General features: G+C 44.6%; 2 protein-coding genes across 3 annotated transcripts in view; one reads left to right on the top strand and one right to left on the bottom strand.

Annotated features, from left to right (window-relative positions):
• The window catches only part of LOC142784540 (uncharacterized), a 32,177-nt gene extending 28,284 nt beyond the window's left edge, over window positions 1–3,893 (bottom strand). The window contains exon 1 of the mRNA XM_075882977.1: window positions 3,534–3,893. Coding sequence (XP_075739092.1) covers window positions 3,534–3,833 — 300 coding nt within the window. The 5' untranslated portion in view covers window positions 3,834–3,893. The remainder of the gene's footprint in view (window positions 1–3,533) is intronic.
• The window catches only part of LOC119181372 (putative peptidoglycan muropeptide transporter SLC46), a 187,603-nt gene that overhangs the window by 76,499 nt on the left and 95,361 nt on the right, over window positions 1–15,743 (top strand). The window lies entirely within an intron of this gene.

The following is a 15,743-nucleotide window of genomic DNA, read 5'->3' as shown; positions in this document are numbered from 1 at the left end:
GTGCTGCGGCCACGTGACCTCGAAACTGAAGCTCCATTCCGGTATTTTTAATTAAGGTATAGGCACATCCTACAGTAATAGATTGTCACACAGTTCGCCCTCAATGATTGTCTGCCTTAGGCCGCGTTCACACTGAGCATTCTGGCCGCCGAGAGTGCTCCGAATCCGGTTCAGCGGCAGCGAGATCCGCCGAAAAGGCCCTCTCCGCGCCGATCGCTCTCAGACCGATTTTTGCGGCGCCTGCCGCCGAATCGGTCACCGCGGACCAATAGGAGTGCTAGTCAAGGAATTTTGAAAAATGGCGGCCAAGCCCTACTCACTTGTTATGCAGCAGTGCACGTAACTGAATGTTGAAACCAACGTAAGTTTAACCTACTCTGTGTCCACTTCGCCTCCGTATTTCGTGAAAAAGGTGACCGAGCTTGCTGTTGGCGTGACCGAGCTTGTTGTGGTCTTGCAGAGCAAAACTAACCCACCAACCCCGCTGGCGTCGGAGGCTTTTCTGCTCTTTGTGCATCACAAGACAGCCACATGCCAGCAAAGTAAGCAGTACTGTCTTTTCTTGCGTACGAGAATCGTCGAAGTACACCACCGGATAGCGTAGTAGCGTTTGCAAGCCGCGACAACAACCGGGTGACAGCGCATCCATCCCGCGTTCGCCCCGTAGTAGATGGCATATTCGGCGGCGCGGGGCGCGTCCAGTGCGAACGACGCTGCGTTTCGGTGGCAGGGGAATTTCGGTCGCTGAAGAAAGCGGATGTTTCAGTGTGAACTAGGCTTTACACGCCTAAAAGCCGTTTAAGGATATGCCGTCGTAGAGATCGCGGGTGGTGTTTGTTCTTTGTATCATACGAGTGTTGGGAGATGCCACCAGGACAACAAGCGAATGCGCATCACAAAACAGGCGGAAACACAATGAATTTTCTCAATCTTGTAGGTATTTTATTTGTGAGAAAAAAAATAGTTTTAAGTTCAACAAAGAACTTTAAAAAATCAGTAAATAGTTTTGTACAACAAAATATTCTCAACTGTGACCGAAAGCGCATAGACGCATGTTAACAGTGTCTTCAGGGCAGTCTACAATTTGTTGAAGGCCTGTTTGCCAGCGCATGATAAACATTATTCTTGTTGATTCCCCCAACGTACGTTTGACGTTGATGCTTAACCATGGGCATGCACAACTGGAAGGGGACCAGCCGTAGGCACTAATGGGGCTGAAGCACAAAGCCTCCTTCATACAATTAATAGGGGGAAGCGAAGAAGCTCCGTCTCCCCCCTTCTTGGATAATTTAGCGAACTCTAAACGCGCATTGTTGAACGTGGTGAGCAATAAATTAACTATATCAACCTAAGGAATGCAAATAAGCCCAATAGAAGCGACCGGCTACTGGAAAATTTTACAAGCGACTCGGTGAAGAAACAAGCCTAAATTTGCTTACTATACGCGGTACCCGCCACTGTTGTGGCTACTGCGTAAACAGGCGACAAGTTTAAATAATTCTATACTTTTTAGGGGCGAAGCTCCTAAAGCTCAGGTTCCGTACGCGCTTGTCTCTCTTGATATGTGGCCTCCTAGTTCGACTCACTCAGCAGGTGCGCACGGATGGACCAAAAGACAGACGGGCGGATGGACGTACGGACAGACAGACAGACAGACAGACAGACCGACAGACAGACAGACAGACAGACAGACAGACAGACAGACAGACAGACAGACAGACAGACAGAGCCACCGACCGGCCGACCCACCGACCGACCGACCGACCGACCGAGATGGATTGAGTATTCTTAGTTTATCAATAAAACCTTCCAAAGCCTTGCCTTACTCATTAATATTCACTTCGTGAATATGCTGAGATTTCTTTTTCGTACAACTCTACTGTAACGAAGCCCTCCACTTCTAAAGTACTTACACAAGTATCTATCAAGCCTTCCAGATGGTTTCTGCTTATAGCACCGACAGCCGAACGAACGAAGAACGCGTTGTTCTACCAGCAGACAAGCAATGCGCCCCAATAGCGGGTGACTCCGCAAGTACTCGCCCAAAATGGAGCCTGAATTTTCTTTCCGTTTTTCTTGTTTGCTTTTATTATGCAACACTTGGCAGTTCCCTCAGCAGCTTTTCTTCCCTTCTTTGAGGTGGTAATTTCTGCTGGATATTTTGTCTCCAAAAAAGCAGAGTGCGCTAATTTTGGAGGGCCACGCACCTGGCCCCATAACAAACGAGAATGAGAGAAGGTGAGCTCGAAACCCTAGCTGTTCCACCGCGTAACCTTAGCAAGCCGAATCTCTTCCCCACCCTCTCCGGCATCCGATCTAGAGGTCACGTGCGCATCACGTTCCCGAACAAGCCCAACCCCAAAGCATGCAAGCGGCGTGTTTTTGTTTTCTTTTTTCACAAAGCTTTATATTGTTGCATACTCCCTGTTTTTGCGGGATGGCTTAGAAACGCTGGCTTTGACGCGGTGGAAGAGATGAGCACAATGAGTGCGTGAACTTTCGCTTCCACGGCTGTCGTCTGCTCGATGCGCTGACCGCGGGGACACACGCATGCGAAACGCCGGCACATTAGCCCTGCATCTCATGGCAATTCACGGGAAAAAAAAAAGACATGCACGCCTCATTATTGCGTCTCAATATTTATCTAGAGTTTTAATGTGCTCTTCAAGTTACTATTTACGTGAACTACGCTTGTCGTGTTAAATCATTATTGCCTTGTCACGTGCCACTGTTGGAAACGTGAGGGCACAATCGTCTACGTAGAGGACCAACGTCACTGCCCTGCCCTGTACGTAGGGCCATTCATGCTTACACGTCATGCCCTCTTTCTCTGGGTCCGCGCCTGCAAAAGGAAGTGGAAGCAGCGTTGTTCATCTTGAAATTTCTTCCATTACCGAGGTGCGTAGCGGTGCGAATTTAGACAGACATGATCGCAAACGTCCCATCTGCGCATTGCGCTTGTCAACTCAAAATTGTCAGACCTGGTGAGTAGCCCTTCAAAGATAAAGGGCGTGCTAACACGGACACGAGAGAAGCTATGTCACCACGAACGACTTCTGTGTTCGCATGCCCTGTTTATTCTTGATCATGAACACCTAGCTCAGGCATCTCAATCTGAGCAAAGCGATTATAAGCACGCTGCTCAGGGACCAGGACAAGTTGAAATGTTGGCTGCAGCTATATCCTGGGCAAGCTTGTGTTGATGCTCTACAAAGAAGTGCTAATGAAACGGGAACGCCAGCAACAGACTCACTTTCATAATGAGTCAATCGTTAGCATCAGCGTTTCTAGTTCTCAAGCATGTATCACCTTCAAAACAGGGTGCAATAATCATTGTCAAAATTTTCTCACGTAATCGTTTCAGCATTTTGTGGTGATTTCTATAAGCCCCTGTACAGCAACGTTGTTTTCGCCATTCGCTCAAGCATCGTTAACAATTTGGCTCGGTGGGCTTGTATTATACATCATAGGTTTAGTTCGGCACCCATCTCATATTTATACGCAGCCCCTTTTCACACACTCTTTCAGCTCACCTTTGTGTAGAGCCGCATGATCTCGTCCAGGTTTCGCTCGCACAAGGAGCGCAGCTCGAGGTAGGCGTCTTCGCGGCATCGCGGCTGCACGGCCACCTGTGCGGCTCTGTGGCCGCCTTCCCTGGAGGAGTGAGCGCGCATGGCTAAAGCGCTGCCCACCGGGATGTCGTTCACATCCGCTCTCTCCGGCGCGGCGCCGTAGTAATCCTCCGGCCTGTAGATTCCGCTCTCGGCTACCGCTGCCGGATGTACAACGGCAGTCGCCGCCACGAAGGCGATGAGCAGCCAGAGGGGCGCCATTCCAAGCGCCGGACTTCTTCCTCTTGACCGCACTGTGATGACTCATACCCAACACAGAGGTTGATGCCCACTAAACAAAACTAATCTGAAATAACCTGAAAAAAACGTACTTGATCGTCGTTGAAAAAAAACGTATTGTAATAGGTGTAACATGAAAGTGAAACATGTGTTTATAGAGGTAGTTGAGCGTTTATTGGGCATAGTTCCAGGAACAGCAACATATTCCAAGTCACGTTAACGTGACTTGGAATAACGTGACAGCGAGCAGCTCAAAACTTGCAGCACACAGTTCAAGCAGAAAGCACACACAAAATTGGTACAAACAGGACAAGCGCGGACTAACAAATGTCACAGCTTATCTCTGAAAGAGCACTGTTCATATAAAAAACTCACAGCTTTGCCACAAAGGCGAAACAATGAATGTCATAGCAACAAATTAAAAGATCGTGTGCAGAATGGCAGGCAAATAGAAACGCGCCCCGCATTGCTCCCACACAAATGACGCACGAAACGTACTCACAGGTACAGATGCGTGCGAATACGTATCAGTTGTTACTTCACTGTGTCTGAAGAGCGCGCCCTTTTCGCAAACGGAGACTGTGCAACGACTGCAGTGACCTTTGTGCGTCTTGCACTTTGAGGATAAGCAAGCATACTCGAGTTAACCAGCTTTTGCTTGCAAATTTCGACTTAGCCGAACGAAGCATGATCTATTTTTCACTGTGCAAGTTATGTTTACATTACTAGAACTGCTTTTTGTCACACGAAAAAGCCAATAATTTCACAAAACATGAGGCGATATACTCAATTCACTCGCAATACAACAGGTACTTACCTCGAAAATACGTGAAGAAGTAGCAGGTTCCAAACAATCTCGATTCACCTGTGTAATCGAGCGTTTACGCTGGCTAGAGCAAGTCGGGAAGCGGATTAGTCTGCAGAAGGTTTTGCTTTCCGGCACGCAGCACCCTCGCATTTACACTGAAAAGTTCTGTAGGTGTGCTTGGCGTGAGGATGGTGTCGTAGCGGAAGCCATACTCCGTTTCAAATGTTCCCTACAGAACTGTGGAGGCTGCAGGACCCCCAGCCATTAGGAAAGGTGATTAGCCCCTTCTCATGTATTCCTCCGCGCCATGCCCTCTGCTCACCGTCTTTACGGCGTATGTTCGCTGGCTTGTCCTTGCACACCCACTGCATGTAACATGGGTGGTTTACTAACTTTAAAAATAAGTAAAACTGTCAAACAAGCCAATTCTCTTCAACTTCAGAAAGTTTGGTGTCATAACTATAGGATCTGTGGCTCTACGAAAGGTCAGCAGACCCTCATTCCTGCGAACAGCTTCACTTTGTGGCTTTCCGACGTTGTTCATGGCTTTGGCATGACTGCTTCTTTTTCGACCCGTATTTCCCATCTGTCGCTGCAATGTTTCTTTTCTATTCTGTTTTGTTTCACGGAAGGAGCATTCGGCGCACGCGGAAGATTGTGCGAGGTTGCATGTCCGATATTTTGAGATGCAGCGTTCTTGGTCTGGCGACACAGCACAAGCCTTGGCCTCGGCGGGTAAGGCTTACCGAATACGGCTACGCGAGGAACATATCTGGCTATAACGGCAAAACATACCTGATGCTTCATCCTCAGAGTAGGTTGAAACGAATCGATGACTGATTCGCCATTTATTTCTTGCTGTCAGTGCTGTGGGCGTTTCTCAGGAACAAGTTTGGATCGAAGTGGGTGGTCGCTTCTGCATAGATGTTGCCTTGTTGATTTGTGACCATAGTTACCACCGGTAACTGGCACAAATAATTAGATGTATAGGAAATAAGTGCGATGAAGAAAACGTATTGCGTATCGTTGTGGCTTAACACAGACCAAACAAACGCCAATTTTAGACAACCCTGCAAATTTCAAGGCTTCTGTACCTGGGATGATGTTTCACTGCGCAAGCATGTGATTTTCTTACACCCCGTAGCTTTGGTACTGCTGAACTAAGGTGGTGAAACAAAGTATAGGTCTATGGTGTAGTCAAACGCAGCTCATACCGCAGTCTCCACACCCTCGCCAACATGCAGCTAGGGCAGTGCGGCGGAGCAGGAACGCCTCGCCGTGAAAACCAACATGGTCTTCGTTGCTATGGAAACCAGGACTGACAACATTGTTTTTGAGCGGGCGACAGAAAGTGGTGGGTCAAAGGCTGATACCACTTTATAACATGGAGACGCGCGCACATGAAGGCTCCCTATCAGACTAGCGGTACTGCGCCATTTAGAATATCTTCACTCATTTGCAGTTTGTATGTTCTTCTATGAGACAGCACCGTTTAATATACTGTTTGAGAGATACAGCCTTCATTTTTTTTCTCATCCCTTCTGTCGGTTACGCGTTACCCAGGCGAAGGCTAGGCTAAGAGGAGCTTCGCCCCTAAACGCGCAGCACAGTCGCAACGAAAGCTGAAGAAGATCCCTTCAGAGCATTTCTTTAACACTCTTTGGGCAATTGCTACAAGCACGCCTGGCGGTACCCACTACGTCATAAATCATCGTAATTTTTGTGTGTGAAACGGGCAATTACTCACTTTAACGTGATTACTTTTCCGATATCAAGCCTCCATGAGGCTAGTTTGCGCTGAAGGTCCAAGCATCGAGCTGGCTTTGTTTTATAACACTGACCCAGCACGCAGGGCACCAGAGTTTGAATCCCATTGTGTCCTCGGTGTTTTTCATATGCGTAGCTTTTTTTTATTTCGCACGATGGTGGTTAGGGACACAGACGATGGCGAACGCGGACAACTAGAGCACGCGACCCTAGTTTTGATGTCATAACAGCTTTCGCGGTAAAAGGTGGTAAGCTGTTTGTCCTCCAGCGCATTCTTTTTCCTGTTTTTTTAATACCTACAAGTCGAAGTAAAAATTTAGTGTCGTGCTTATCAAGGTTTTCAACGTAGTAAGGGCGGTAATTATTTACCCTCCTCAGGTCATGAGCGTGTACATATAGAGTAATCTTTTACTGCCTCTACTAGGATTTAGGGGTGATTCCTGATATGTATTTCATGCGGTAAAAAATAGTTAAATATGACAAGTGCAATCGCCCAATCAGTTAACAAGTTTCATCATCTTCTTCATCAGCCTGACTACGTCCACTGCAGGTCAAAGCCTCTCCGTGTTCCGCCAGTCAACAAATCTACTGAACATCAAACAAACCACTTTTGATGACACGTACAGATAATAACCCTTTGTGTGTTCGTCATTATTTCTCACATAATAAGCAAAATTATGCCTGAGCGCTTCCTAAATAGCACACTTGGAAATAGTATGAAGCAAGTTTCACCAAAATATCACCATTAGTTTGCGAGAGAAAAGTGGGGCGCATTTGTCCCATCGACTCAAGTAGGGTCTTCCAAAGAGTGGGACGCCCGTCCCATTTTCACACGAGGGCACCAAGTTGAAATTCTTTTGCGAAATTTCTAAAACAAAAATGCCCCATGCAGGCGGTACAGAGGGACACTTCAAAAACTACGCAGAGAAAATTTCGTGGGGTATCTTATTTCCAGATGTGGTACAAAATCTGCGCCTCTGCCTGTTGTGTTCAGACCAGTGGCTCTGTCTGAGGTCTCCTCACACTTCAACCGTTTCAGCTTCTTCCTATCTTTTTGATTCGTGAAGATAAGGACGAACGCGTCAGTTATGCCTGAATTTCAGGCCTTATGAAAATTGCTGATGAATGACGGCAAGCCACATCGACATAATCTCGCTAAATGCATGCTGTTGTTGCGTTTACAACTGCTGCGTCCGATTCATGAACTTAATTGAGGCCTGAGGTATTAGCTTTTCTCATAAATCAAGTGCATTTGTCTTCTCTTTCGTATTTTCGCTGTTTAAACCATCAATTTCACCATTCTTTTCTTTTGTCTCCTAATTTCAGAAACCGCATTCTAGCCGCAGCTTTTGGTCTAACTGCCACTGCTCTCGTACTGGTAAAAAGAATGGAGAATAAGTTGAGGGCTTTTTCCGTAACTAGGTGCTGTTTTGTAACGCAATAAAGCCCTTGCAACTAATATAAAACAGCTGTGCATGCATCTTATGTAGTTAGGCTAAGTAAGGAATTGCTTCATTTTTTGTGCAGTTCCATTATAAATTTAGGTCGATATACAGCTTTGATTTCGAAAAAACAAATCCATAGTTGCAGGCTAAAATTGCTTCTTCAAGATTAAAAAAAAAAGTAGAAAAATACTATATATATAGACCTTTATTTTTCTTGCACACAACGTGACACCATTTTTTAAAAAAAATTCAAGAGCACAAAACGAATTTAAACTGAACGTATCAACGATACAATATATCGAGAATGTGCCAAATATGTTGGTACTGCGATTGCAAATACATGAAACTGTCGGCTGTATTTTGCAGTGGCGTCACCATCAACCATCATTCACTCTACATATATATATATATATATATATATATATATATATATATATATATATATATATATATATTTATATATATACATAAATATATATATATAAGGGAAAGAAGTGTATACCTTGGGGCTCGTTTTTCCGTGTTTTGACACATTATTAATGAGATTTAACAGACAATAATGCCAAAGAATGTATAAGGGAAGTTATTAGGAGTAATATAATGTAAATAGGAAGAAATAAAAGTGGGTTAAGAAATAAATTGCCGTGAGCAGGAATCGAACCTACGACCTTCTAATAACGCGTTCGATGTTCTAATACTGAGCTATCACAGCTGCCATTCCCCCAGCCACTTTATTGGGTTTATATGTGAACTTCAAACGTCGTAGTGTCAGTCATCGCCACCTGTAGCCACGGCGGCGAGTGTGGTATGCTCTTTCTATGAGCCTGTATGGCGTCCCGTAGCACGTGAACTTATTACCAGCTGGCAGCTGACCAATAGTCTCTCGTACACAGCCTAACGGCACCAAGTTTGCCAGTACGAGACCCTCGTTAATGAATAAGGAAAAAAAGTGTATATCTAGGGGCTCGTTTTTCCGTGTTTTGACACAAAAATAATGAGATCTTACAGACAAGGAATGTATAGGAGAATATATTAGAACTAATTTAATGTAAATGAGAAGAAAGAAAAGTGGGTGAAAATATAACTTGCCGTGAGCAGGAATCGAACCTACGGCCTTCGTATAACGCGTGCGATGCTCTACCACTCAGATATCTCGGTGGCACTTTATTGTGTTTGCATGTGAATTTGAAACGTGGGAGTGTCAGTCAGTGCCACCTGTATATATATATATATATATATATATATATATATATATATATATATATATATATATATATATATATATATATATATATATACATATACTTTCCGATCCACTTTTCGTTCCTGCTCACGGTAGGTTATTTTTCACCCACTTTTCTTTCTTCTTATTTACATTACAATCGTTCTAATAACTCTCCCTATACATTCCTTGTTATTATTGTCTGTTACATCTCATTAACATTGTGTAAAAACAAAAAAACGAGCCCTTAGGTATACACTTCTTTCCCTTACATATGTGTGTGTGTGTGTGTGTGTGTGTGTGTGTGTGTGTGTGTGTGTGTGTGTGTGTGCGTGTGCGTGTGCGTGTGCGTGTGTATGTGTGTGTGTGTGTGTGTGTGTGTGTGTGTGTGTGTGTGTGTGTGTGTGTGTGTGACGCTATGATGACTGGGAAACGTGGCCTGGCTCATACGCCTTGTTTATTCCGTTCTCACTTTTTCCTCATCCACCTTTACTACCATGGCTTCATACGTCACATGATTCCCCGTCTCCCCGAAAAAAGCATGAGTTGCGAACAAGAAAAAGTGAACAAGGAGAGGTTCAGTAGTCACAAATGCCAAAAAACACAATTGGTTTCATGGGCCAGTGGTGTTCCGTAAACTCGCAAAACTGCAGAAAAGAGCATAGCCATCCGGAAATTAGGAAAGTTCTGGTGGCCGAGGCTGGCTGTGGCATTCAGGAGAAGGTAACCGCGTCTTGCAAAACTGCACTGACCATGACGCGACTTGAGCAGCTGCGAAGAGCGAACAAGGTTGGAAGTCCTTGTAGCATTTGAAGGTCGAATGTCGTACGCACTGTATTCTGTGTCCCGGCTGAGACAAAATCAGTGCTCCCAGCCTGCGTGAACAAGAAATGAAATTAAACGAATCATGTCTTTGTTAGTGCTTTGTACAAAGGATAACGTTCAGTCTCTTTAGTAGTTTTCTGTGGCGTTGGCGCCGTTGATCGCATCGTGCTCGTTGTTCGGATATTTCGTGTAGAAGATTTCCTTGGCGTTTCTTTCTGCGAAGATAGCTCTGATATTGACTTTGTCTTTTCTCAAGTTAGTTCCGTTTCTGACGACCTTCCGTAAGTCGTAACTGTGCTTTTGATGTCATTTTTAGTTTGTCGTCGTGCTAGTTCATGTAACTGCTGTAGTTGCGGAATCTGACGAGGTAGTTTTCTTTTATTAACATGAGCCTGATTTTCTTCCCAACTTGATGTGACCAATAAACAGTGGGTACTCATTGAGTCTTCATGATTCTTGTCAGGCAAAGAAGGTTGTGGGCTAGAATTAACAGAAAGATCTTCGGAGGCTTTTGTAACGCCGTTCTTAAGGGACGCCTTTGGTTCACGGCAATGCCTGAGAGGTGATGCTTCTGAACATCCTGTCTTGTTTGCACTCTCAGTTGGCGGGACACTGGACATCGACACCGTGACAGGAGAAATTTCGTCAGATGATACTTGTAAATGTCGGTCCGTCCGCGCAACTCAAGAGTTGAGCTCATCTAATGCGCGAATCTGTATTGAAGAGTCTGGGCACGGTCGAATACCCGATAAATTCCTCTGTTCTATTCCGGCTATAGTGAGTGTTTTAGGCATTAGGTGGGCGAAGTGAGCAATCAAGGGGCCAAGAGACGGAAGACCAGGTGGTAAATGGGAAAACGTCCATGTGGTCTTTCTGTGAGCATGTGGCTAACTTCACCTGACAGGAATATTAAATTCATGCACTGTGCTCGAATGCGTGAAGGCTGCTTATGACAGCGATGACTGAGTTCGAATGCACTGAGAGTGCGTGTTTTAATCGAGTCTTCATTATAGTCTTGAACCCAGGTGATCATTTCTTCCTTTATCTTTAGCCAAGACTCGTTGTTCTTGAATATTTGGCTACGGTAAATTTTAAATGCTTCACCGGTGACGTAGTCACTGGAGTTCGTAACCATTTCCTGTTCCGACCAAGATACAGTGGTACTGTGGAGCTCGAACAGGTCGAACCAGTCCTGTACAAGTCCATCGTCCGCTGCTTCGGTGTACTTGGGGATGGGAAGGTCAGTCGATGGATGGTTCTGTCATGATGCCGGTAACGGCATGCGCCTGAGACTACCTCTTCTGTGGTCGCTATTCAGTTGAGGCGCATCCGGTGGCTTTGTGAATCACGTGAGGCTGATGAGCGGCGGCCAGGTCTTCATCCTGCCGACTCGTGTGACGCTATTTATAACTAGCAGACGTAGCTTGACTTATACTCCATGTCTATTCCGTTCTGACGTCTTATTTATTTATTTATTTATTTCAAAGTACCTTACAGGCCCCATGGGGGGCATTGAGTAAGGGGGGCTATACATATATACAAATAAACTGGAAAAAATTATACAAGACAGACAATTGAGGAAGAAGGGGATACATATAGACACCTAAAAATGAAAAAAAAGTACAAAAGAAACAGTTGAGTAAGGGGCGCAATACTTATATACATCTCAAACTAAAACAAATACAAAAGAAACAATTGGAAAATAATAAGTCAAACAAAAAGCACCAACATGTACAAAAGTTCAACACGTACAAAAGATACACGCATAGTAACCGTGGGCGAAACACTGTATTTCCTGCGCATGCAGCGGCCACAAGGCAGAATCCTCGCGCACATGAATGTGACAATCACAAAAATGAACCAATACGGACCAATGAATTATGATACGGCATCTACTTGCTGAGGCTTGTGAAGTGGCTTGATAAGATATGACAGAATGTTTCAAAGTTTGTCTGGGATGCATTGTCGTCAGGCAAACTGTTCCACAGACGGATAGCACGTGGAAGTGCGGACTGATTGAACGCGTTTGTTGAGCCGTATACACGGGAATAGCTAAGATGATTGTGTAGTCTACGTGAAGTGAGATATGGTTTTTGCAGACCAGTAACGGTGATTCGGGAAGAATGGGTAATTTTATGAAAGAATGACAGCATGGCAACGTCGCGACGAATGTTCAAGAGTGGGAGTGAAAGTTCCTGTTTGATTTGTGATATACTAGAATGCGGACTGTAGTTATTGGCAATGAAGCGGCTTGCTCTATTCTGGATTCTTTCCAATGAGTCAATTAAGTATTTTTGATGGGGAGACCAAATCGAACAGGCATATTCTAGTTGAGGGCGAACCAGTGTCAAGTAAGATAATTTGCGAATGCCTGATGGTGCAGCTTTCAAGTTACGTCTCAAGAAACCTAGTGATTTCGAGGCGCTGGCAGAGATTGCCGTAATGTGGTCGGACCAGGATAGATTAAGTGTCAGTATTACGCCCAAGTACCGATATTTTGTTGCAGTCGATAGAATGGAATGATTAATACTGTAAGAGAATTCGGATATGCTAGGTTTACGTGTGAACGACATTACTTTGCATTTTGAGACATTTAGTGTCATCAGCCATGCACTACACCAACCATTAATTACGTCGAGGTCGTTTTGGAGTGACAGGTGATCTTCACTGTTCTTGATTGGACGGTAAATAATGCAGTCGTCAGCGAACTCATCCACCTGTACTATCATGGCTTCATACGTCATATATATATATATATATATATATATATATATATATATATATATATATATATATATATATATATATATATATATATATATATATATATATATATGTGTGTGTGTGTGTGTGTGTGTGTGTGTGTGTGTGTTGAAAATGCGCCCAATATGTTGGTATTGCGATCGCAACACATGAAACTGTCGGCTGGATTTTCGATCAGCGTCACCATCATCCACTTTATATATATATATATATATATATATATATATATATATATATATATATATATATATATATGAGATATAACAGACAGTAATGCCAAGAAATGTACAGGGGAAGTTATTAGAACCAATGGAATGTAGATAAGAAGAAAGAAAAGTGCATGAAAAAATAACCAGCCGTGATCATTCACTTATTTTTTCATCCACTTTTCTTTGTTCTTATTTACATTCCATTGGTTCTAATAACTTCCCCTGTACATTCCTTGGCATTACTGTCTGTTATATCTCATTAATATTGTGTTAAAACACGGAAAAACGAGCCCTTAGGTATACACTTCTTTCCCTTATATATATATATATATATATATATATATATATATATATATATATATATATATATATATATATAGATATATATATATATATATATATTAGAAAACGCAAGAAAGAAAAATAACCTAGAAAAAAAGACTATGGCGCGCGGAATGCAACGTTCGCCCTGCTGGTTGTGAGCACAAGGCGTTGGCGCCCGAGCCACGAAGGAACACGTACTTCAATGTTGGAACGGCAAGCTATTTATATATTGCTTACCGCTGGTCATGGGCATCTCGGGGAAGCTATTGTGTTTTCAAAAGCATTATCAGCGAGATGGTGCAATGAGCGCGTGTCACGACACAGACGCGCACCCTTTCATCACACACTCGTACTTTGCCCCGTGGAGAGGGGGAGTAGGCACTCACGCGTGAACTGACTTATCTCGCTGTTGGGACAATCCTACGCCTTGGTCTTTCACCGGAACGATTGCGTTGTTACCGGGCACACAAAGGTCAATGCACTCATCGCACATCCTTCATTTGCGAAAAGGATGCGCTTTTTAGCCACAACGAAGTAAAAACTGAGGCGCTTATTCGTGTTCATCTGTACCTGTGAGTACGCTTCGTGCGTCATTTGTGCGTGAGAAACAAGGGGAACTTTTCAATCTGCTTGCCATTGTAGGATGGCGGCTCCCGGGTTAAAATTTTTTTTTGTCGGCCTGATTTGTGCCAAGATGTGCTTGGAAAGGACTTCCATTCAGCCACCGGCATGTCCTGGTACAATGCTTTGGGAGCGTGAACTGTTGGCACGAAACCACAAATTGTTGTGCCATTTACCAAACCTGACAAAAAGTTGTCCCAGTTTCAATCGATGATGCCAATTGCATTAGAGACCTGTTTGGGCAAAATCCAGACGTTGTGGTCTGCAACACCGTTAGTGGCTCAGGACTGCAGTCCGGAGCTGGCACTGAATTAGGAGTGTAATTCGGCAGACGACGAGCGAGAATTCGTCAGTGGTTGCCATTCCTTTCAAGTTTTGCCAAGAACATTGCCACTCTACATATGCGGCGTGCCTATCAATAAACCTGCTTAGTATGTATAGTCCCGTGGAGTATAGTAACATCTGTAACCCCTTGATGATATTGATGTTCTGTCATGTCAATTGCACCACCCGCTTCATCATGGGAGCCCCGAGAAAAGGCATGCATTTATCAGCAGCGTCCCTGAATGCTATCACCGCAAAAGAAAAGTTTGCTGTGGTTTTAGTTGTATCGAATGCAGGAGAATAAGTCGCTACATCAAGAAAGGGAAGGCGTGCGTAGCCTTCCTAAGTTTAGAAAATTTCATTTCAGTGGAATCATGTGTTTGATATTCGAATAACTAATGGAATCTTCAGCAGGTGGCGCCGGTCGCGTTTGTTGTGCACTCGTGCGGTGTCGTACGTTTGTCTGGGCACTACGCGTGTGGTGCCGCATGTTAGTCTAGGCCGAATGCGCACCACCGTGCAGTGTACGCCACCGCGGCAGCGCGGAGGTCGACGTTCGAGCGTGGTGCAATCCCATCAGCCCGCGGGCGCTGGCAGAATACATGGTAACGTTCCATCAATGCAGGCACAATTTACAGCTGGCGCTGCCGCACTACATGGCTGAACGGGACGGAAAACGTGCACGAGCTTATATCTTGTGACCTAACTCGCACAAGGCTACTTTTGCTGCCTGGATTGCATTGGACACCCAAGGCGATAAAAAATTGCCGTCACCCTCGCTGACGTGGTACAGAACGGAAGCAGCACAACACTTAGACAACAGACGTTTACCTACTGGACACGTAGCTTCTTGCAAGTCTGTCTCACTGTCTGGTTTTCTGTCGTTTGCTGTTTTATTTTCAGTACAAATAGGCCGCTGGAAATCGTCGTCTGCTGAATGGCACCTCTCGCAGAGGGCGCTGCTGTCGTAAATTTGAGTCTTGTGGTTCACATCGTTCACACGTTTGACTGGCCCGTAGATGGGAGTAAAACTCGGGTGGTGTTTGACGTAACCTCCCTTCCACCATCACGGTGCCTGTGCACTTCAGCCGAAGATGCCATTAGTTAAAAAAACAACGGTATTAAATTCGAAAGCGCTGCGTAACCATCGCAATGCCCGCACCACGTTTTCATGCTTACGCTGCACATTCGCATCAGTGCAGCGTATGAAGGCTATACAAAGAAGCCGACTTCTTGGCTGGCCTGAAAAAAATGTTAATAAGAAATTTAAACTCTACATACCGAATGAGGTGCACTACAGGAGGAAAGAAATTGACAAACTATTTAGATTTTACAGTTAGAACAGTGGTCGGAACACGTGGCCTAACCGCCCTCTAGCTGCTTAACATGCCAAAGTGTAAAGGAGCCCAATGGTCTTAAAACACCTAAAAAACTTAGTGCAGGCCACCACCTTGCGGGTTGCGAGAGTTCCGCTTCATGACCGAAATTTTGCCGGGAGGTTGCTAGCGGATGCACCAGCGTGCCAGTTCCTCGGGGATTTCAGTGAATTGAGGAGATACACACGAGAAACAGGCGAAATGTACT

Source organism: Rhipicephalus microplus, unplaced genomic scaffold (assembly GCF_043290135.1).
Source record: "Rhipicephalus microplus isolate Deutch F79 unplaced genomic scaffold, USDA_Rmic scaffold_14, whole genome shotgun sequence".
NCBI classification, from domain to species: Eukaryota; Metazoa; Arthropoda; class Arachnida; order Ixodida; family Ixodidae; genus Rhipicephalus; species Rhipicephalus microplus.
This window is presented reverse-complemented; position numbering and strand designations above follow the sequence as displayed.